The following is a 22,582-nucleotide window of genomic DNA, read 5'->3' as shown; positions in this document are numbered from 1 at the left end:
TAAGGGGACATTACACTGACCACTAATGTAAGGGGACACTTCACTGACCACCAATGTAAGGAGAAACTACACTGACCACCAATGTAAGAGGAATCTACTCTGACCACCAATGTGAGGGGACACTACACTGACCACCAATGTAAAGGGACATTACACTGACCACTAAGGATGAGCTCCGGCGTGTTCGCATAGCCCACGTGCAGAGCCCGCCAGGAAGTCGGCACTGCGCTGCGTTAATCACAGCCAGTGAGACATTGCCCGATCTCTGCAGCCGTGCACCGGGACAATGTCTCACTGCCTGTGATTAGCGCAGCGCAGTGAGGACTTCCTGGCGGGCTCTGCACCTGGTCTGTGCGAACATGCCGGAGCTCATCCCTACTGACCACTAATGTAGGGGGCACTACGCTGACCACTAATGTAAGGGGACACTACACTGACCACCAATGTAAAGGGTCACTACACTGACCACTAATGTAAGGGGACACTACACTGACCACCAATGTAAAGGATCACTACACTGACCACTAATCTAAAGGGTCACTACACTGACCACTAATGTAAGGGGACACTACACTGACCACATATGTAAAGGATCACTACACTGACCACTAATGTAAGGGGACATTACACTGACCACTAATGTAGGGGACAATACACTAACCACCAATGTAAGAGGATATTACACTGACCACCAACGTAAGGGGACACTACACTGACCACCAATGTAAGGGGACATTACACTGACCATTAATGTAGGGGACACTACACTGACCACCAATGTAAGAGGATATTACACTGACCACCAATGTAAGGGGACATTACATTGACCACTAATGTAAAGGGACATTACACTAACCACCAATGTAAGGGGACATTACACTGACCACTAATGTAAGGGGACATTACACTGACCACTAATGTAAGGGACATTACACTAACCACCAATGTAAGGGGACATTACACTGACCACTAATCTAAAGGGACATTACACTGACCACTAATGTAGGGGGCACTACACTGACCACCAATGTAAGAGGACATTACACTCACCACCAACGTAAGGGGACACTACACTGACCACTAATGTAAGGGGACATTACACTGACCACTAATGTAAGGGGTCACTACACTGACCACCAATGTAAGGGGACATTACACTGACCACTAATGTAAGGGGACATTACACTGACCACTAATGTAAGGGGACATTACACTGACCACTAATGTAGGGGACACTACACTGACCACTAATGTAAGGGACACTACACTGACCACTAATGTAAGGGACATTACACTAACCACCAATGTAAGGGGACATTACACTGACCACTAATGTAAGGGGACATTACACTGACCACTAATGTAGGGGGACATTACACTGACCACTAATGTAGGGGACACTACACTGACCACTAATTTAAGGGACATTACACTAACCACCAATGTAAGGGGACATTACACTGACCACTAATGTAAGGGATATTACACTAACTACCAATGTAAGGGGACATTACACTGACCACTAATGTAAGGGTACATTACACTGACCACTAATGTAAGGGGACATTACACTGACCACTAATGTAGGGGACACTACACTGAACACTAATGTAAAGGGACATTACACTGACCACTAATGTAGAGGACACTACACAGACCACTAATGTAAGGGGACATTACACTGACCACCAATGTAAGGGGACACAATCTTCGGTGGCCAATACTCCCCCCTGACAATGACCCCTCTGACAATCCTCCATCCATACCTCTGATAACACAGCCTTCTTCTTGGTGAGACACAAGCAGACGGCGAGCGCCAGGTAAAGCCCCGCCTCTTCCGGCACTCTCCCAGGCTTGGGGTCAGCATGTTTCTCAAGCATTGCCTTTGCACACAGGCGCTCCGCAGCCTCTTCCTTATCGCCACCGGACTGCGCACACGATTTTGCCTGCTCCATCTCTTTCACAACCAGATCTTTCTAGTAAGAAAAGGAAACGAGCGTTAGAGGCGGTGACTGCGGAAGAAAAACAATCGCTCATTGCTGGATTCAGTGATGAACGATCTTACCAAGTAGACGGGATCTCGGCTCTTGTCAATCGCCATTAGTCCGGTCAGGATTTCCACCAGAACCTGGAGGTGTTAGAGGGACATATCAGAAATGTTGCCAACGCTGTTTTTTCATTTTTTATTTTTCATTTGCACACATTTAAATATAGTTTTAGGCCTAAAGATTACTTAAAGCCCTCAAACACAATATATTTTCTGAAAGCAGAGACCCTGAAGAATAAAATGTAAGGAGTTTTTTTTATGCCACCTGATATTAGTGCATTTGTCCCTCATTTTGGTCTGATCCATATAGTTGTATATACAATGCACTCTTAATCTTGCAGAAAGTGTTTCCCAGCGCTAAACCTTTCATTTGACTTCTAAATTGCTGCATTTGTACATTCCAAAGGACAATATAAAGGCATAGTAGTGGTAAAAATGCACTTGTGGGTTTAACCAATCGTATTTTTTGTACAATTCTCCTTTAAGGAGGGCGTGACAGGGGGCGTGTCCTATGCATAAATACTTTTGCTAATAGGTGTCCCTTATTCCAAAGTTGGAAGGAATGTATATCCAATATAAGCAAAAAAAAACATTCTTCATAAATTTGGGCCAAAATGTATTCTGCTACATATTTTTGGTAATCCTCCCCCAATAAGTGTATATTATTAATCAGGGAAAACCACTGATCAGGGAAAATCATTGATCAGGAACATTCATTTATCTGAAACATTCATTTATCTGAAACATTCATTTTTCAGGGACATTCATTGATCAGGGACAATCATAAATCTGGGACAATCATCGATCTGGGACAATCATTGCTCTGGGACAATCATTGATTGGGGACAATCATTGCTCGGGGGCATTCATTGATCAGGAACATTCACTGATAAGGAACATTCATTGATCTGGATCATTCATTGATTGGGAACTTTCATTGATCTGGAACATTCAATGATCAGAAACATTCATTTATCAGCGAAAATCATTGATCGGGAATATTCACTGACCGGAGACAATCGTTGATCAGGAACATTCACTGATCGGGGACAATCATTGATCAGGGACATTCATTGATCAGGAACATTCATTGATTGGGAACATTCATTGATTGGGAACATTCATTGATCAGGGACAATCATAGATTGGGAACATTCATTGATCAGGGACAATCATAGATTGGGCACATTCATTGATTGGGGACAATCATTAAGCAGGAACATTCATTGATGGGGAAACTTTCATTGATCAGGGCAGCCATTGCTTGGGGACATTCATTAATATGGCACAATCATTGATCAGGAACATTCACTGATTGGGGACAATCATTGTTCAGGGACATTCATTGATCAGGGACAATCATTAATCGGGGACATTCATTGATTGGGGACATTCATTGATTGAGGACATTCATTGATTGAGGACATTCATCGATCAGGGAAAATCATTGATCAGGAACAATCACTGATCTGGGACATTCTTCTTTAGACTCTGTATTTCCATACCACGCCAGCAGAAAAGATGTCCGTCTGTGCAGTCAGTTGCCCTCTCCTCAGGTAGCTGTCCGGCAGGTAAGGTTGGTACTTCTGCAGGTCCTGGGTTTTTACCTGAGTGTAACTAGCAGACGTGTCTGGGCAAAATCGAGGTCCAGAGTGGCCCAGTTTCGGAGAGAAATCATCATCCAGTAGCACGTTGGAACTACAAGGACAACGAAAATAAGGAGGAGTCAGATCTGTACTGTCACTCTACACATGTCCTGACATCAAGCGGTATAGAAACTAAAAAAGTATTATATTGCAGCTTACCAACCATTAGATGTGGTGGCTCTATGTGTTTTCTTTGTATGGCTTTTTTCCCTCTGTTTTCACCTGGTGATCTGGCCAGTAACACACCTTTTGTATTACAGCGCCCCCACTCTGGATGAAGGAGCACAGTGTGCACAGCTGACAGTAGCATTCTCAGTCTGGGGAAAGGGGAGTGTTAACTGTACTAGCAGATACACTAGAAAATTGTAGCCAAACTCCAGCTCACACTTTATAATCAGTTTTTTTTTTTTTTTCTTGTGGGATAAAGGTTTTATTTAACCACTTCCCACCCGGCCAATGCATATATACGGCCGGGTGGGAGCCGTCTACTCCTGATAGGCCGTTCAGGAACGTCCTTCAGAAGTAGCGGGATCGCGCGCGCGCGTGCCCGCGCAGCGGCGCGATCCCGATGTGCTCGTGTCACCCGGACACGGCACATCTCAGATCGGCAGGAGGGCTCTGTGATTGGCCCTCCTGATCACATGACGGCCGTGTCCAATCACGGCCGTCATGTGATGTAAACAAACAGCCGGTTGCTAGGCAATCGGCTCTCCTCTCCTCACACGGAAGTCATCGCTGAGGAGAGGAGAGCAGAACGCTGCAGCCGGCTGATGATCAGTGAGTATGAGCTGTTTTTTACAGCTTTTTACTCACTGATCATCAGTCTAGTGTCAACACACAACACACAACACACCACACAGTATAAACACAATGTCCCCACATATGTCCCCAAAACACACATGTCCCCAAAACATACATGTCCCCAAATAATAAAAACACATGTCCCCAATAATAAAAACATGTCCCCCACATATGTCCCACTAAAATCACATGTCCCAATGATTATCTGCACACATATGTACGTGATCACCTGCACACATATGTACATGATCATTTGCGTACATATGTCCCTGATCACACAAACCAATTATTATACACTTAACGGAATTTTTTTTACCAAAAACATGTAGCAGAATACATTTTGGCTTAAATTTATGACAAAATTTGATTTTATTGGATTTCTTTTCAAATAGAAAAAAGAAAATATTGTTTTTTTTCCAAATTTCCGCTTTTTTTGCGCTTATATCGCAAAAAATAAAAAACGGAGTCGTGAATAAATAACACCAAAATAAAGCTCTATTTATGCGAACAAAATGATAACCATTTCATTTGGGTACAGTGTAGCATGACCGCGCAATTGTTATTGAAAGCGCTAGAGCGATGAAAGCTGAAAATTGGGCTGGGAAGGAAGGGGGTGAAAGTGCCCTGTATTGTAGTGGTTAAATGAATAAAAGCTGATCGTAGTAAGAACTCCTGTCAGTGGTAAATGGTTTGTGTCAATGTTGCAACTGCTACCTCTGTAGGACAGCTTGTTCTGTTGAAAAACAACAGACTTGCTGGCTGGTTCACCAGGTGAAAAAAGAAGAAAGAAAGCCTAAAGAAAACAAAAAAACAAAGGCAGCCATTAGATCTAAGAATTGGTAAGCTATAATATAATAAATGTTTGCTTTTGGGTTTAATACTGCTTTAAAGTGTATTTAAACTCCATCAATGAATTTCTTATATTTGCTCCCTATTGTGTTGTTAAAGTGTTACTAAACCCACAACAGTAAAATTAGTCTGTATATGCAGTACGTCTAGGTTCACATATATGCGGCTGCGTGTGATGCGTTTTTCCAGGCATGTTTTGCAGTGCGTTTCACGTTTTTTTTAAAACCCTTGATTTTTATGCGTTTTTGCATACAGTTTTAATGCATTTTACATATTTTTTTCTCTTTAAAACACACTGTTTACCTACTGTACATTGCTGGTTGCTAAGGAGAGGGCCAGGAAGCTGGCTGTCGTGTCCTTAACAACTGATGAGTCATAAGCCGTCAGCATTATTCCCCGCTGACAGCTGAATATAAAAAAAAAATTACCAGCAAAAAAAAAAAAAAAAAAAACTATAAAAAAAACTGGATCTTCAGGTCTAGTATAGATTCGGAGGGACCCCCCATGCCAAAATATATTTTAAAAAAATGGTGTGGGGTCCCCCCAAAATCCATACCAGACCCTTATCCAAGCATGCAGCCTGGCAGGTCAGGAAAGGGAGATGACAAGCGAATGCCCCCCCCCCTCCTGATCCATACCAGGTTGCATGCCCTCATCACCTTGCCCTCATGTTGATGTGGGTGTTCCTAGGAAGGCTGTATTTGCATACAGGGTACATCCACATGTGATGCTAAGCCAAACAACTGAAAGCGGTGTTCCACCCAAAAATAGAACTTCCACTTTAAAGGAATCTTGACCCCCTCACATGCCACATTTGGCATGGGGGGGGGGGAGCGGGTACCTAGACAGGTACCCAGCTCCCACTTCCACTCATGACGCCACTCTACCCCTCCCTCCCTGAAATCTTCTGGGACACATCCAGGGGCAGCCCATCCATGGTGGGCGTACGGGGCACCGCCCCCCCATCCACCGCCGCCGCCCTTCGTATCCATGCGCCCTACGCCCCGGGGGATTCAGGGCAAGGCCCAGAGGGCTTGTTTACCCATTGCACTTTTTCGTGTTTCACTCTGTATATGTGTGCACATTTTTTTGGCACCGGGTGAAGTTTTTGAGTGTGTTTTGCACGCCACAGGCTTTCAAAAAAAAAAAAACCATGGGCCCTACCCCTTTCAGGATGTCAGGCGCATGAATTCCTATGGCGGGGGTGGGCAGTGGTGTGTTTTTTGAAGCACCTAATTAGAGCCAGAGGCTCTCATAGGCTTCAAAATAGGGTGGGCTCGGGGCGCAGAGCATTGCGTCTGGAGCCCACCCAGTTGTGTGGCAACAGCGAAAGAATATTTGCTGTTGCAACACTGGTCCTCCTCCTGGCCAATCGGAAAGCCTCACCCGATTGGCTGAAAGGATAGGCAATCCTATAGGACGCCTAGGAGGAGGGGAGGAGACACATGGCAGAAGCGAGGAGGAGAAGACACAGGAGCCGCTGCCCGCCCTTTTCTGATGTCCACTGATCCCCGCTGCTGCCCGATGTGCCCGCCACGTCACAGGTCCCAGAAGATTTCCCAGCAGTTCAAAAAGCACAGCGCGACTCGCGCATGTGCAGTGCACACCCGGCTGTGAAGCCGCAAGCTGTCACAGCGGGGTGCCCACACTTGCAATGTCTGCACCACGGAGAGGAGAAGGAGAAAAGCAAATCTTCGGGCGGCCGCATTGCTGGACCATGGAACAGGTGAGTGTCTGTTTATTAAAAGTTAGAAGCTACACTTTTTGTAGCTGCTGACTTGTAATAAACACAGAAATGGGTGTAACTTGAAATCCAATAAATGAGAGGGGACGGGCCAGGGTCAGTCAGGCTGGGGAGGAAAGAGATGGATGATGCTGGGTGTCCTCCAGCCAGGAAAGGAGGTGGGGCTCAGTCTGACTTGCAGCAGCAGCTAATGTGAAAAAGGCGTAATCATGTGGGAAGTATATCTCTTGCAGGAGGGAATTAAGAAATTAGGGGTTGCTGGTAATCGCATCCTCGCCAATCTAACAAACCTTTTTTTCATGTGTCACTGGAAACCACAGAGAAGGTGACAAACTACGCACACACAACCACTATTCCAAGGCAGTGAGGGGGCCGTACGTCACCCCTGGTGGAAGCAGGCACTTGTGTGGTCACAGGAGGAAGTGGACAGACGTCTCATGAGCTCAGATGTGGTCGCCATACAAGGAAGTGATAATTATCTGGAGGAAGTCTCTCACCTCTTAATATTCCCGTGGAACAGGTCAGACGCATGCAAGTGATGCACAGCCTGCAGGAGACCCGCAGCGATCATCAGCCTCTTCTTCCAGCTCAGGATGTGCTCTCCCCCCTAGAAATGATATTATGTATCAAACAGAGGAAGTCGGAGATAGTCTGAAGCCTAATAAGCATCCAAATCCGATACAATTTATTCTCGAATGTTCAGTGCAGCATGCTTAGTAATGTGATCATACCTCTTCCAAGTATTTATAACCTCTCACAGAGATCACAGGACTCCCCCTGGCAATGCCTTCATTACCCCCCCCCCCCCCCCCCCCACACACACACAGCAAACAATAACCCCCAACACGTGTCAGGGCAAGCAATAACCCCAGCAACTGTCAGGCAAGCAATAAGCCCCAACAAGTGTCAGTGCAAGCAATAACTCCCAACAAGCGTCAAGGCATGCAATAACCCCAGTAAGTGTCAGGGCATGCAATCACCCCCAGCAAGTGTCAGGGCAAGCGATAATACCAAAAAGTGTCAGGGCAAGCAATAACCAAAAGCAAGTGTTAGGGCAAGCAATAACCTCAAACAAGTGTCAGGGCAAGCAATAACCCCCAGTATGTGTCAGGGCATGCAATAACCCTCAAGTGTAAGGGCAAGCAATAACCCCAGAAGTGTCAGGGCAAGCACTAAGCCCCAACAAGTGTCAGGGCAAGCAATATTCCCCAGTGTCAGGGCAAGCAATATTCCCCAGTGTCAGGGCAAGCAATAACCCCCAACAAGTGTCAGGGCAAGCAATGACCTCCAACAAATGTTAAAGCAAGCAATAACCCCCAACAAGTGTCAGGGCAAGCAAAAATCCCCAGCAGGTGTCAGGGCAGACAACGACCCCAGCAAGTGTCAGGGCAAGCAATAAGCCCCAACAAGTGTCAGGGCAAGCAATTACCCTCAACAAGTGTTAGGGCAAGCAATAACCATCAAGTGTCAGGGCATGCAATAACTCCCAGAAAGTGTCAGGGCAAGCAATAAGCCCCAATAAGTGTCAGGGCAAGCAATAAGCCCCAATAAGTGTCAGGGCAAGCAATAAGCCCCAATAAGTGTCAGGGCAAGCAATAACCCACAACAAGTGTCAAGGCAAGCAATGACCCCCAACAAATGTTAGGGCAAGCAATGACCCCCCAACAAGTGTCAGGGCAAGCAATGATCTCCAACAATTGTAAGGGGAAGCAATAACCCCCAACACGTTTCAGGGCAAGCAATGACCACCAAGTGTCAGGGCATGCAATAACCCTTAGTAAGTGTCAGGGCATGAAATAACCAACAGCAAGTGTCTTTGCAAGCAATAACCCACGACAAGTGTCAGTGCAAGTAATAACCAGCAGCACAATAATAACACCAATGCATTGCACGCTACAATGGAGATGTGTTACCTTCAAAATAAATGTAGCAATGCATGATAGGCCCTCAATGCTTCTTATCTGCTTATGTTTTGCTGGCTCGCCTCTACTTACTCTGTGTAAAGCCTCATCCAAGGAGCCGTTCTTCATGAACTGGTTGATGAGGCAGCGATGTCCGCTCTCCAGGCAGAATCCCAGCAGCGGCAGCAGATTAGGGTGGGTACAGCTGCAACACAAAAGGCAAGAGATAATGTAAAGGGCCCACACCCTGCATTTTACTGCCCACTGACAAGCCCAAATCACGCCCACTGTATGAGTTGGTACCACCCAGACCCCCCCACCTCTAAATACACAAGGACCGCCCACTCACAGCCTTGATTCAAGCGATACAGTTGTTGCTGTGATGCCGAGACACGGCCCTGGACACAGCATCAGCACGACAGAGCTGTGGTCTGTGTCCCCTGGAGGGGATTTCCCTTCACTTCCTGTTCTTGTGACACCCCATGCATTAGGGAACAGGGGATTAGGGACAGGCAGACCAGGACAGGAAAAAAAACAAAGGTTCTCACCCTTCTACACTGAAGTCACTTTAAACGGAGGAATTATGGTGGTTATCATTGCTGACTGCTCCTTTCAAAACTGTCATGTTGATCCAATGGCTTCAGTCATTTCTAAGCAGGCATGTGCAATTCGTTTCGTTCCAAATTCATTTTTTGGCGAAATTCTACAAATTTGTTAATTTGGAAAAATATTCAAATTCCCGTTTAACACATTTTTCAGAAAATTTGAAAATTTTCGGAAATTCAAAAAATCAGAAAATAAGAACAGAAATATGAAAATTTGAAAACCAAAAAAATTCTAAAATCTTAAATAATAACTAACTAATAATAACTATCACTATTAAATTATAAGTATTGGAATTTCCTTTCAAATGTTAGTGAAGGTAACAAATACGAATTTATCCAAAATAATGAATTTTCTGAAATAACAAATGTTGAAGCTAAACGAATGGAATGGAACGAATTAATAATAATAATAAATAATAATAAAAACGTATTATTATTTATTGTTATTAATTTGTTACGTTCAATTCGTTTAGATATGACATTCGTTATTTTTCGGATAATTTTTAACTTCGGATAAATTTGAATTAGTTACATTCCCTAACAGACAAATTTGAAAGGAAATTCCAATACCTATAATTTAACAGTTATTTTTAGCTAGTTAGTTATGCTTTCAGATTTTCAAATTTTCGTTCTTATATTCGGATTTCGTTCTTTCGAATTTTCGGATCTTCTTTCTCATTTTCTGATTTTCGAATTTCCGACTTTTCAAACTTTCTGATTTCGAATTTCCAAATTTTCGAAATTCCACATTTTTTCAAAATAACAAATTTCGCTCATAACGAATGGCCCGAAAAATGAAAAAAATAAATAAAAAAAATGAATGAAATGAAAACAAACAAATTTTTTGGTAGTGCACATATCTATTATCTAAATCTATAAGTATGTATAAATTTTGGGCAAAATGTATTTTGCTACATGACTTTGATAAGAAAAAATCCCGATAAGTGTATATTGATTTTGCGTGACAGTTATGGTGTCTACAAACTATGGGATATATGAGTGAATTTTTTTTTTTTTTTTACTACTAATGGGGATGATCAGCGTCTTATAATGGGACTGTGATAGTGTGTCGGTCAATCTGACACTAACTGCCTCTGGGTGGAAACTGACTAACTGACACTGACATCACCAGTGACACTAATAATGTGATAGTACACATATTTTTGTAGCTGGTCCTTCCATACCTCCTATGGTTGCCTGTAGGCCGATGTTTTGTCTTATGGTGTCTACTTGACCCCCTGAACCATTAACTATCTCAACATATTCTGGGGTAAGTAGGAGAATTCTTTAGATATGTATGCACACACATGATAAATATTGAATAAAAAAGATATTTTAGCTATCAAACTGTGATAATGTATGTGCTATGTTTCTTGTTAGAAGGCTCTGATATTCATTGGGCAGCATACCCTGAGGAAGCCCCATTATTTGGCGAAACATGTTGGGAACCACACCATCGTGCTGTACCTTAAAGGACTGTACTGTATGAGTCTTCTTTAATGCAATTGCGTTGTTTTTATGTATTAAAGTGTGCCTGTGTAATGTGTGTTGCTTTTATTAATCGATCTCTAATGCCGCGTACACACGGCAGGAATTTCCGATGGAAACAGTCCGATGGGAGCTTCTCATTGGATTTTCCGACCGTGTGTATTGCCCATCGGTCTTTTTCTGTCAGCATTTCTGACGGACTTTAGATTGAGAGCCTGTTCTTAATTTTTCAGACGGAAAACCTTTCTATTGGATTTTCAGATCGTGCGTATACAATTCTGACACGCAAAATTCTGACGCATGCTCAGAAACAATTCGACGCATCCTCAGAACCATTAAACTTCCATGTTATAGTGCCGTTGAACGTGTTGTATGTCGCTGTGTTATTGACCGTCGGAATTTGGTGTGACTGCGTGTAGGCAAGACAGTTTCATCGAAATTCCGTCGGAAAAACCATCAGAGCTTTTTCCAAAGAGAATTCCGATCGTGTGTACGCGGCATTCGTTTCTTACCCATGCTTTGCAGGGATGTGTCAGGGCTGGGCTCAGCCCTTCCTTCTCTGAGCTGGCCGCTCAGCTGTCGGCTAATTGCCAGCTCCTATTTCTCCACAGTTACTCAGCTGTTGATGATATCTTGCTAGTCAGTCCTGCCTACTTAAGCCGTCCAGTCCAGAGGATCTCTGCCTTCGTCTTGGTCAACATCACAGAAACTATCTCCTGCGATCCTGTTCAAGACTTGCTTTGCTGACATCCCCTTCTGGCTCCAGATCCTGCTTGCCGTTCTACTACATTGATCCCTGACTTGTGGCTTGGCTGACTATCCGTTCCGTTTACTGATCCTTGTCTATGTTTGTCTACGTTTGTTCTTTTTACTTTTATTATTAAACAAGTGTGATTTAACTGTACTTCTGTCTCGGCCTGATTTCATGGTTTCTGACAGGATGAGAAACAGGGAGATCATTCTCTCTGTACAGAGCCCTGTGTTGATTGTCAACACAGAGCTCTGGGCTGTGATTGGACACAGCCGATCAGCAGGTCCCAGCCATGAATCATTGGGCAGGACTTGCTGGCAGGTTTCCCGGGGGGGGGGGGGGGGGGAGGGAGGAGGTTGGGGGCGTGCATGTGCAGGCTCTGAACTGAAGGAATTAGGCAGCATTGTACGGGTGCGCCGCTTTTCCTACATCTTCCACTCATCCGCAGTACATTGCAGGTGACTAAGAAGGGAGTCAGCAACGGCTGCCTCCTTATGCCTCCCAGCACATGCGCTTCTTGAAAAGGCGTAGTCCTGGCAGAAGTTATAGAACGGGGCTGGTTGCAGATGTCGGGGGAAGCTTATCACGAGTCTCACCGGAAAGTGATCTGTGCTTCTGTCTGGAAGAAGGAATGTAATCTGTCTGTCTGCTCTCCATCCACCTAAAAAAAAAAAAAAAAATTTGATTATTCCCAGACATCACATGCTGTTTGAGTGCTTTTTTTTTTTTTTGAGGGACAAATGAGGAGGAATGAGGGACAGAGGGACATTGCTCCAAATCAGGGACAATTGGGAGCTATTGTCTTGTAGTCTCCACTACAGATAATTGTTACTTCATAACCAGAAGAGCCCAGACAAGGACCTTTGCGGCAGGATTACATGAAAGCAACAACTTTTGAAATTATATTAAAATAGTTAAAATAGCTTAGACTAATTTAATTAGATACATACATATATATATATATATATTTTTTTTCAAACATTGTTACTAATAATTAACCACTTCAATACCGGGCACCCCCCCCCCCCCCCCCCTCCTACCCAGGACATTTTTCAGCTTTCAGCGATGTCGCACTTTGAATGACAATTGCGCGGTCGTGCTACACTGTACCCATATGACATTTTATCCTTTTTTTTTCACACAAATAGAGCTTTCTTTTGGTGATATTTAATCACTACTGGGGTTTTTATGTTTTGCTAAATGTTGAAAAAAATTAAAACTGTTCTCATAGTTTGGCAAACAGGTAATTTTTCTTCTTCATTGATGTGCGTTAATGAGGGTGCACTGATGGGCACTTATAAGGCAGTACTGATTGGCATGATAGGTGGCACTGATGAGACTGCACTGGTAGGTGGCACTTATAAGGCGGTGCTGATGGGCATGATAGGTGGCACTGATGAGATTGCACTGGTAGGTGGCACTTATGGGCACTTATAAGGCTGTGCTGATGGGCATGATAGTTGGCACTGATGAGACTGCACTGGTAGGTGGCACTTATAAGGCGGTGCTGATGGGCATGATAGGTGGCACTGATGAGATTGCACTGGTAGATGGCACTTATGGGCACTTATAAGGTGGTACTGATGGGCACTGATAGGTGGCACTGATGAGGCGGCACTGGTGGGCACTAATCAAGAGGCACTGATGAGACTGCACTGATAGGTAGCACTGATAGGTGGCACTCATGGGCACTAATAGATGGCACTGATAGGCACTGGTAGGTGACATTGATAGGCAGCATTGATAGGTGGCACAATAAGGCACTGATTGGTGAATGAATGAAGGATTTGTATAGCGCTGCAATTGCGAACTGAATCGCCTCAAGGCGCTTGATCAGCCCGTGTTGTCTAGCTTCTGGTGGCACTGGTAAATGGCCCTGGTGGGCATCGATAGGTGGCACTGGTGGGCACTGGTAGGTGAATGAATGAAGGATTTTTATAGCGCTGCAATTGCGAACTGAATCGCCTCAAAGCGATTGATCAGCCTGTGTTGTCTAGCTTCTGGTGGCACTGGTAAATGGCACTGGTGGGCATTGATAGGTGGCGCTGGTGGGCACTGGTAGGTGGCGCTGGTGGGCATTGGTAGGTGGCACTGGTGGGCACTGCTTAGCAGCAATGGCTCTCCGTGTGGCGGTAATCAGCTTTTTCTTTTTCTCCTCATATTGTCAGCGTGAGGTGAAAAAAAAAGCGATTACTGGCTTCTGACATTTTCAGCTCATGTCTCCATCTCTCTGTTCTCTCCTCCACTCAGCATGCTTCTTGTCAGCAAATGAACCGATTGGCTCCTTGTGCTGCTCCTCCCTCTCCCAGTCTTAGCTCTACCGTATAGGGACAGCAAGGGGCTGATACCTGGTCACGTTCAGGTTCTTACACCGCTTGCTGATGTATCAGTGATTACAGAGTTGCATTCATTTCTGTCTTTTATATCTGCCTGGAATGGGATAGGCTGAAGCTGGCTAAGCAATCGGATTTCAGTCATTTACCTCCTTTATCCTCTTTACGGCGTAGGTCCTGTCCGCCTTCTTCCCCACATAGATGTCAGCGAACTGTCCGGAGTAAATCTTCCTTTCCATGCCGAATGTGTCGGTGATTTCATCCACCTGCCGAGGAGTCCACTGCTGGCACAAGGCGCCCAGCGTCAGGCTGATCTCCTGCTGCGGGATGCTCAGGGCCTACAGACAGGGGGCACTAATATATCAATGACATCATACAGAATGCGCAAACTGCTTTATGTGAAAGGGGTTTTAATATCAATCATAGATCGATATGGAAATTCTTTCAGATGTTTAAAGGGGAACCCCAGCCAAAATTCTTCTTTTTACTTTTGGACAGAGTATGGAAGAATTAAAGCTAAAATTGAATCTGGCTTTCTGAAAATATCACTTTAGTACTCCAAGGAGCCTTCAGCCCTGATGTAAGCAGTGGGCTGGCTCTTGGGAGGAGTTATGCAAATGTCAAAAAGCATTGATGGTTCTGTGTTTAGCTCCACCTAGTGACCAAAATGTGGTACACTTTCTCATTGTGTTATTTCAAAAACATATACCACATTTTGTCCACTAGATGGAGCTGACGATCATAGGGATTACTCTATTAGAAAAATTACGGTCAGAGTTGATGCAGCCTGCATGAAAATGTGCGACATTTGTTTCATGTTTTACAAACTGACCCCTTAGACTCTTTCTACATGAATTTGGGTTAATGTCAATGGGCCAACCAGTGTGCTTTCTGGTGCCCTTGCCTTGCATTTGATATCAATTTGAGATGCTTCAGAGATCATTCAGAGCCCAATAACAGGTGCATGTGACCTGCCTCTAAGCTGCATCAACGTCCCTCTAAATTGCACGCACCTCGTCTGTTCTGGAGAACGGACTGCAATCTCTCTCCAAGGACCTCAGGAACTCTGGCGGAGGAGGCGGCGGGGACGGCAGAACAAAGTCTGTGAAATATATAATCAGATTGTTACCATCTGTATCCATCTCTGGATCAATAAACTGAAAGCCTCCACCCAATACACTTTACCTGGAGCTTTATCCATCATGGCGGTGCTGGTCGTTGACTTCTGTTGTGTCCCACAACCGTGATCTGATCTTCTCTCTGATCCTGGAGAGTTCTTGGAGGAGATCATGGGGTCTGCACCCAACAGAGATAAATCTCATCATTGGTTAAACCATCTATTGGATCATCAGAGATAATAATACGAATGTATTCATTCCTGCTGATGCTTTTTCCCTTTGACAAATATGGGAAATTAATTAATATAATATTTATAACTTATAATAAGATAACCGTGAGCTATTCTCCAAACAGACATAGCCACGGAACCAGGGCTGGACTGGGACAAAAATTTGGCCCTGGACTTCATCATGAACGGCCCACTTTAATTTTGAGTGTCTCCATCAGCACTTCCCCTTACATCAGAGTGTCCTCCCTCTCCTCCTCCTCCCTTGTGTACTCACTGATTTGAAGGCAGATTCTCGTTCCTCTCTCCAACCATATGATAAGTGACAAGTGATAAGGGGAGAGAGGATGGAACGTCTGCCAGCGGTCTATCTCCCCCTGCAGGCTGGAGGGAGCAGAAAGCCTAAAGCTCTCTCCAGCAAGTGAAATCACGATCACTCACTGTCAGAGGGGAGCGGCTCCAGGACTGCACCTGTCCAGCCCACTGAGCCATCGGCCCACCGGGAAACTCCCTGTAGTCCTGATGGCCAGTACATGCCTGCATGGAACAGACGTCAACTGAACAACACGCCTGCAGCTGGAGGGTCTTTTGCTCCACATAGGCCTGACTCACTCTGCCGGAGGATCTCCAGCGCTCTGTAAAGTTCCAGTTTCTGCAGTATATCCTCCAGGTCCTGAACGGTGGCCAGTTTCTGTCCCCAACTCCAAAGCAGCTCCCTGGTGGCGTTATCTCCCGCTCTCCTCTTCATCTGGAATCTCTGTACAGATGTTTCATCGCTCATGATGTTGGAAACTAAAAGGGGGAAAAAAAATATTTAGGTTCTAAAATAAATAAAATCGATTACACAAGACAACTCTTTTATTTTATTTTTATCCAAGACTAGAAACATTGGGTCCACGGGGGTTTTGTTCTCCACCTACACTCCAAAGATATGCTGGTAGGGTAATGAACCCCTGGCTAAATTGGCCCTAGCCTGTGTATACAAATTGGTTTTCCACATGGGTTATCACTTGCTGGTTCCATGTCCCAACTGGGGAGGATTGAAGAGAGACAGGGCAACAAAAATCTGGCAGCGTACAACCCCAATTCCATAAAAGTTGGGGTGATGCCATGTTTAGCACGGTGTAGCATTACCTCTTCTTTTACCAACACTCTGTAAAGGTCTGGAAACTGAGGAGACCGGTTGCTGGAGTTTTGGGAGAGGAATGTTGTCCCATTGTTGCCTGATACAGGATTCTAACTGCTCAACAGTCCTGGGTCTTCTTTGTCATATTTTTTGTTTCAAGATGTGCCAAATATTTTCAGATGGTGAAAGGTCTGGACTGCAGGCATGCCAGTTAAGCACCCGGACTCTTCTACTAGGAAGCCTTGCTGTTGTCATAGATCCAGTATGCGTATGATTGCCACCTCATCCCTTTAAAACCGAACACATATTAAGTGGCTGACTAAGGTGGTAATTAAACTCACTTGGTGCTTTATCTGCATTTAAATAGCCTCAGAACCTACCCTGTTTCCCCTAAAATAAGACCTAGTGTGATTGTCGGTGATAGCTGCAATAAAAGCCCTACCCCCCAAATAAGCCCTAGTTAAAGTCCTTGTAGGTCTTCTTTTCAGGTTAGGGCTTATTTTTGAGGAAACAGAGTAGGGCTTATTTGGGTGGTAGGGCTTATATTGCAGCCAACACCGACAATCACGCTAGGTCTTATTTTAGGGGAAACAGGGTATGTACTTCATATGTGTTCAGGTTTAAAGGGATGAGGTGGCAAGTCTAAGTATGTGGTTTAGGATTGTCCTGCTGAAATATGCATGGTCTTCCCTGAATAAGATGTTGTCTGCATGGCAATATATGCTGCTCTAAAACCTGGATATATTTTTCAGAATTGTTGGTGCCTTTCCAGAGGTACGAGCTGCCCATTCCATACGCACTAATGCCTCCTCCCCTTCCCTCTTCCATACCATCAGAGATGGAGGCCTTTTAATGGAGTGCTGATAACAAGCTGGAAGGTCCCTCTCCTTTTTAGTTCGGAGGAGTGACGCTCATGGTTGCCCAAAAGAATGTCAAATTTCGATTTGTCTCACCACAGGACAGTTTTCCACTTTGCAACAGACCATTTTGAGTAAGCTTTGGCCCAGAGAAGACGGCGGCGTTTCTTGATCATGTTCAGATATGACTTCTTTCCATGATTGAGCTTTACCTCGTATTGTTAGATGGCGCAGCAAGCTGTGGTCACAGACAGTGATTTCTGGAAGTATTGCTGAGCCCACACAGTGATGTCCATCACACAATCATGCCTGGTTTCAATGCAGTGCTGTCTGAGGACCCCGAAGATCACCGGCACCCAATATTGGGTATTGTCCTTTTCCCCAGACACAGAGATTTCTCCAGATTCTCTGAATCTTTTGATGATATTCTGTACTGTAGATGATAAAATATTTAAAGTCTTTGCAATTTTCTTCTTCTGAAATTGTTCGACAATTTTTAGATGCTGCTTTTCACAGATTGGAGAACCTCTACCCATCTTTACTTCTGATGCCGCGTACACACGGCCTGAATTTCCGATGGAAACAGTCCAATGGGAGCTTTTCAGAAAAAACACGTGATTTGGTGAAAGTTGGCTGAAAAAGTCCTGTCGTGTGTATGCAATGCAAATTCATGGCCGACGCCCTTTGTACAAAAATCCACAGGAAAGTTTGTACAACGTCTGATCGTGTGTATGGGACTTTTCCAAATTCGACCCATGTAATGGCCTGCCTTAAGGCCCGTACACACGATCGGACTTTTTGACAACAAACATGCAAATTAGCTGTTTTAAGGCAACATCCGACCGTGTGTACGCTCCATCGGACAAACTTTTTCGGTTTTCATCTGACTTTTGTTGGCTGTGCGAACGGACAAACTTTCCGGCAAAAAAAGGCAGATGGAGCAAAGTCCAATCGTGTGTACAGAAAACCATAGGACTTTTCTACCAAGTACATACACGCATGCTCAGAACCAATGCAAAAGATCAGACGGCAATACAGAAGTTGACCAAAGGTGGCGGTAAAGAGCAGAAAAAACACGTGATTTGGTGAAAGTTGGCCGAAAAAATCCTGCCGTGTGTATGCAATGCAAGTTCACGGCCGACGCCCTTTGTACAAAAATCCACAGGAAAGTTTGTACAAAGTCCGATCGTGTGTATGGGGCTTTACTTTGCCAGCTTTTTGTTGCCCTGACCCAACTTTTTTGAGATGTGTTGCTGCCATCAATTTCAAAACAACCTTATTTTTTATTTTTTACCAAAATAATCAATTTTCTCAGTTTAAACATTTCATATGTTTTCTATTTTCTATTGTGAAAAAAATTTGGGCAGCTAACGCTATAAATATTTCTCTGTAGAGTCTCAGCCCTGCTTCCTACAACGTGCCTGAACAAAGTTCAACACTGGATTCACATATATGATCCCCGCCCTCTAAGGATCTTATTTAGCAATCACAGGTATTTATATAGTGCCAACAAATTATGCAAGCACTTTCCTGTACATTCACATCAGTCCTTGTCATCGAGGAGCTTACAATCTAATGTGTGTACCTTACATATACTAAGGCCAATTTAGACAGGAGCCAATTCATAGTTTCATAGTTAGTAAGGTTGAATAAAGACACCAGTCCATCCTGAGTGAGTGTCTACAATTGTCCCTATCCCTATACATTGCACACTCACATTGGTCCCTATCCTCAAGGAACCCTCAATCCAAGGTCCCCATTCATATACTAGGGCCAATTTTGGACAGAGGCCAATTAACCTACCTGCATGTCTTTGGAGTGTGGGAGGAAACCGGAGTACCCGGAGGAAACCCACGCAGGCACAGGGAGAACATGCAAACTCCAGACAGGTAGTGTCGTGGTTGGGATTTGAACCAGCGACCCTTCTTACTGCTAGGTGAGAGTGCTAACCACTACACCACTGTGCCACCCAAATTAGCACGTCTTTGGCAAAGCCAAACCACAGAGAGAACATGTGAAGCCACTGTTTTCCACTGACATCAATGGAAACACATCGAAACACGTCAACGTGTGTTGCAATGCACCTTGTAATTAATGTCAGCGGGCCTCATAACGTGCATTGGCGTTCATTATTTATTTATTATTCACATATGTGCATTTCCGCACACATTAAAGTGGTTGTAACCCATTACATATCCCCAGTGAAGTCACTGGTCTCACATAATTCAAAGAGATGATACAAATCCTCCTACATAAGTTGTACCTGACACCAGACATCGCATGTGATTCGCACCACGCTGCTGTGCAGGTCACATGCGATGTCTGTGCAAACCAAATTCAGTCATACCGATTGCATGGCTGAATTTGCATCGCATTCGGACAAGAATCGACCCTTTTTTCTGTCCGCACCAATTCCTGTCTTGGATTCCTTCCCGAATTCACAGTTTGCACTGCGGCATGCGAACCGATCTGGGGGTGTCGGTAACTTTTTTTTTTAAATCCCATCAAATCGTTCTCTGCAGCTATTACCTTTTGTACCACCACCCGCTCCCTTTAGAATGTAAGCTCTACAAGCCGGGCCCTCCTGTACCTTTTGTATTGTACTGTAATTGTGTTGTTCCCCCCCCCCCATACATTGTAAAGCGCTGCGTAAACTGTAGGCGCTATATAAATCGCGTATAACAGGGATATGCAATTAGCGGACCTCCAGCTGTTGCAAAACTACAAATCCCATGATGAATGAATGAATGAATGAAATACTTGTATAGCGCACAATGCGAACTGAATCGCCTCTAGGCATAGCAAGACTCTGAGAGCCACAAGCATGACACCCAGAGGCAGAGGCATGATGGGACTTGTAGTTTTGCAACAGCTGGAGGGCCGCTAATTGCATATCCCTGGTGTATAATAATAATAATAATAATAATAATAATAATAAAATAAAAAACGCAGCAGTTCGCATAGGGCAGCGTGAACTGCCTGCGAGTCCTATGCGATTGCGGGAACCGGCACTGGAATCGGGCTGCCGTGAACCGGCACTGAGCGTTCAGAAAAAAGGCGGAGACCTGAAGTTACCCTCTGCAGAGCTCTGACAGCTGATTGGAGGGAAGGGACACCCTGCCCCCCCCCCTCTACACAGCACACAGGAACAGAGCTGAGGCTGTCAATCATCTTGAGATCCCTCCCTTGTCACCATTTTTCTCTTGGTGGCAGGAAAACTTGTCAGAAGGGACCGAGCTGGTAGCAGAGGAAGGAAGCAGCAGACAGAAATGACACTTAGTGCTCTGGACTGACACAAGTACACACTATAGAGGGATATGCTTTGTTCATAATTCATGTCTGAGGTTTACAACTGCTTTAAAGTGGTTGTAAACCCTTACAAACCACTTTGACCTACAGGTAAGCCTAGATTAAGGCTTACCTGTAGGTCCAATAAATATCTCCTAAACCTATACGGTTTAGGAGATATTTACAAAAAGACAGGCACCGATGTCTACGGCGCATGCGCCGTAGACAACGGCGCGCAAGCGCACTGAGCAGGCCGCAGATCACGGCGATATGCCGCTCGTGACGGCTCCCGTGCGCATGGGCGGGAGTGACGTCATCGCGGCTCCGGCGAATCACAGCGCTGGAGCAGCGAGACCCGGAAGTCACTCCGGGATACATGGCAGCGGCGAAGATAAAGATGGAGGACTGCTTCGGGGGCTTCGTTCTCAGGTAAGTTATTCATAATGAGCTAGTATGCTATGCATACTAGCTCATTATGCCTTTGCCTTGCAGGTTGCATTTTTTTTTTTTTTTTAAATAGCCTTTACTTCCTCTTTAAGGCATGTGCTGCGACGTGTTGAGATGAATTTTAATTTATTTATATAAACATGCATCAAGCAAAAACACAAAGATGTGCTTCCAGATCGTTCAGGAAAGAGGCAGAATGGTGGTCTGCCTATGTAAACAAGGCAGACGGTCGTTCCGTCAGTAGGAAAGACATGGATCCTGTGTTTCTGCAAAGCAGGAACACAGATCTCTGCCTTCCCATAGTACCACCCCCCCCCCCCCCCACAGGTAACCAAGCACAGCCGATCGTTCGGGACACAAACAGAACAACAATCTGCCAATGTAAACAAGGAAGATCACTGTTCTGTCAGTAGTGAAGGCATGGATCCTGTGTTCCTACAAAGCAGGGACACAGATCTCTGCCTTCCTCTAGTAAAGCACCTCCCCCCCCCATAGTAACCAAGCACAGGTTAGGCACACTGTTAACCCTTTGATTGCCCCTGATGGTAACCCCTTATCAGCCAATGTCATTAGTACAGTGACAGTGCATATTTTTAGCACTGATCACTGTATTGATATCACTGGTTCCCAAAAAGTGTCACTAAGGCCGCGTACACATGAGAGGATTGTCCGTCCAACTAAGTCCGTCAGACAATCCGACAGACAGTCCGTCCTACTTTTGAATGAACGGACTTGACCACACACGATGAACAGACAGTCCGTTGAAAGCGTGCGCGATGACGTGTACAGCACGTACGACGGGACTAGAAATACGACGTCCAATACACTGCAATGCAACCTTCGGCCGTGTAAATCCTTTCTGAGCATGCGCCATACTTAGTCCGTCCAACTTGCCTACTCACGAGCGGACAGTCCGCTGAAAACAAAGTTGGACGGACAATATTACGGAAATTCCGAAAGACTTAGTCCGCCAGACTGTCCGCTGAAAAAGTCGGCTGAAACCCACACGCGAGCGGACTGTCCACTGAAACACGTTTCAGCGGACTAAGTTGGACGGACAATCCTCTCGTGTGTACGCGGCCTTAGTGTTCGATTTGTCTGCTACAATGTCACAATCCCGATATAAGCCGCTGATCGCTCTGACCATTACTAGTTAAAAAAAAAAAAAAAAACTTTTAATATATCCCATAGTTTGTAGACGCTATAACTTTTGCACAAACCAATCAATAAATGCTTATGGAGTTTTTTTCTTCCTAAAAACATGTAGCAGAATACATATTGCCCTAAACTGATGAAGAAATTAGATTTTTTACTTTTTTTTTATTGGATGCATTTTATAGCAGAAAGTAATTTT

At 44.7% G+C, this 22,582-nt stretch overlaps 1 protein-coding gene across 1 annotated transcript in view; it reads right to left on the bottom strand.

Annotated features, from left to right (window-relative positions):
• The window catches only part of IRAK2 (interleukin 1 receptor associated kinase 2), a 42,772-nt gene that overhangs the window by 3,321 nt on the left and 16,869 nt on the right, over window positions 1-22,582 (bottom strand). The window contains exons 3-12 of the mRNA XM_077451583.1: window positions 16,123-16,302; window positions 15,351-15,461; window positions 15,179-15,267; window positions 14,315-14,503; window positions 12,429-12,493; window positions 9,082-9,193; window positions 7,585-7,694; window positions 3,553-3,745; window positions 2,066-2,128; window positions 1,767-1,976 (exon numbers count right to left, since the gene is read on the bottom strand). Of these exons, the coding sequence (XP_077307709.1) occupies window positions 1,767-1,976; window positions 2,066-2,128; window positions 3,553-3,745; window positions 7,585-7,694; window positions 9,082-9,193; window positions 12,429-12,493; window positions 14,315-14,503; window positions 15,179-15,267; window positions 15,351-15,461; window positions 16,123-16,302 (1,322 nt within the window). The remainder of the gene's footprint in view (window positions 1-1,766; window positions 1,977-2,065; window positions 2,129-3,552; window positions 3,746-7,584; window positions 7,695-9,081; window positions 9,194-12,428; window positions 12,494-14,314; window positions 14,504-15,178; window positions 15,268-15,350; window positions 15,462-16,122; window positions 16,303-22,582) is intronic.

The sequence above is a fragment of the Lithobates pipiens genome, unplaced genomic scaffold, assembly GCF_037356315.1.
Source record: "Lithobates pipiens isolate NorthernLeopardFrog02 unplaced genomic scaffold, aLitPip1_a1.2 Scaffold_23, whole genome shotgun sequence".
Lineage (NCBI taxonomy): Eukaryota > Metazoa > Chordata > Amphibia > Anura > Ranidae > Lithobates > Lithobates pipiens.
This window is presented reverse-complemented; position numbering and strand designations above follow the sequence as displayed.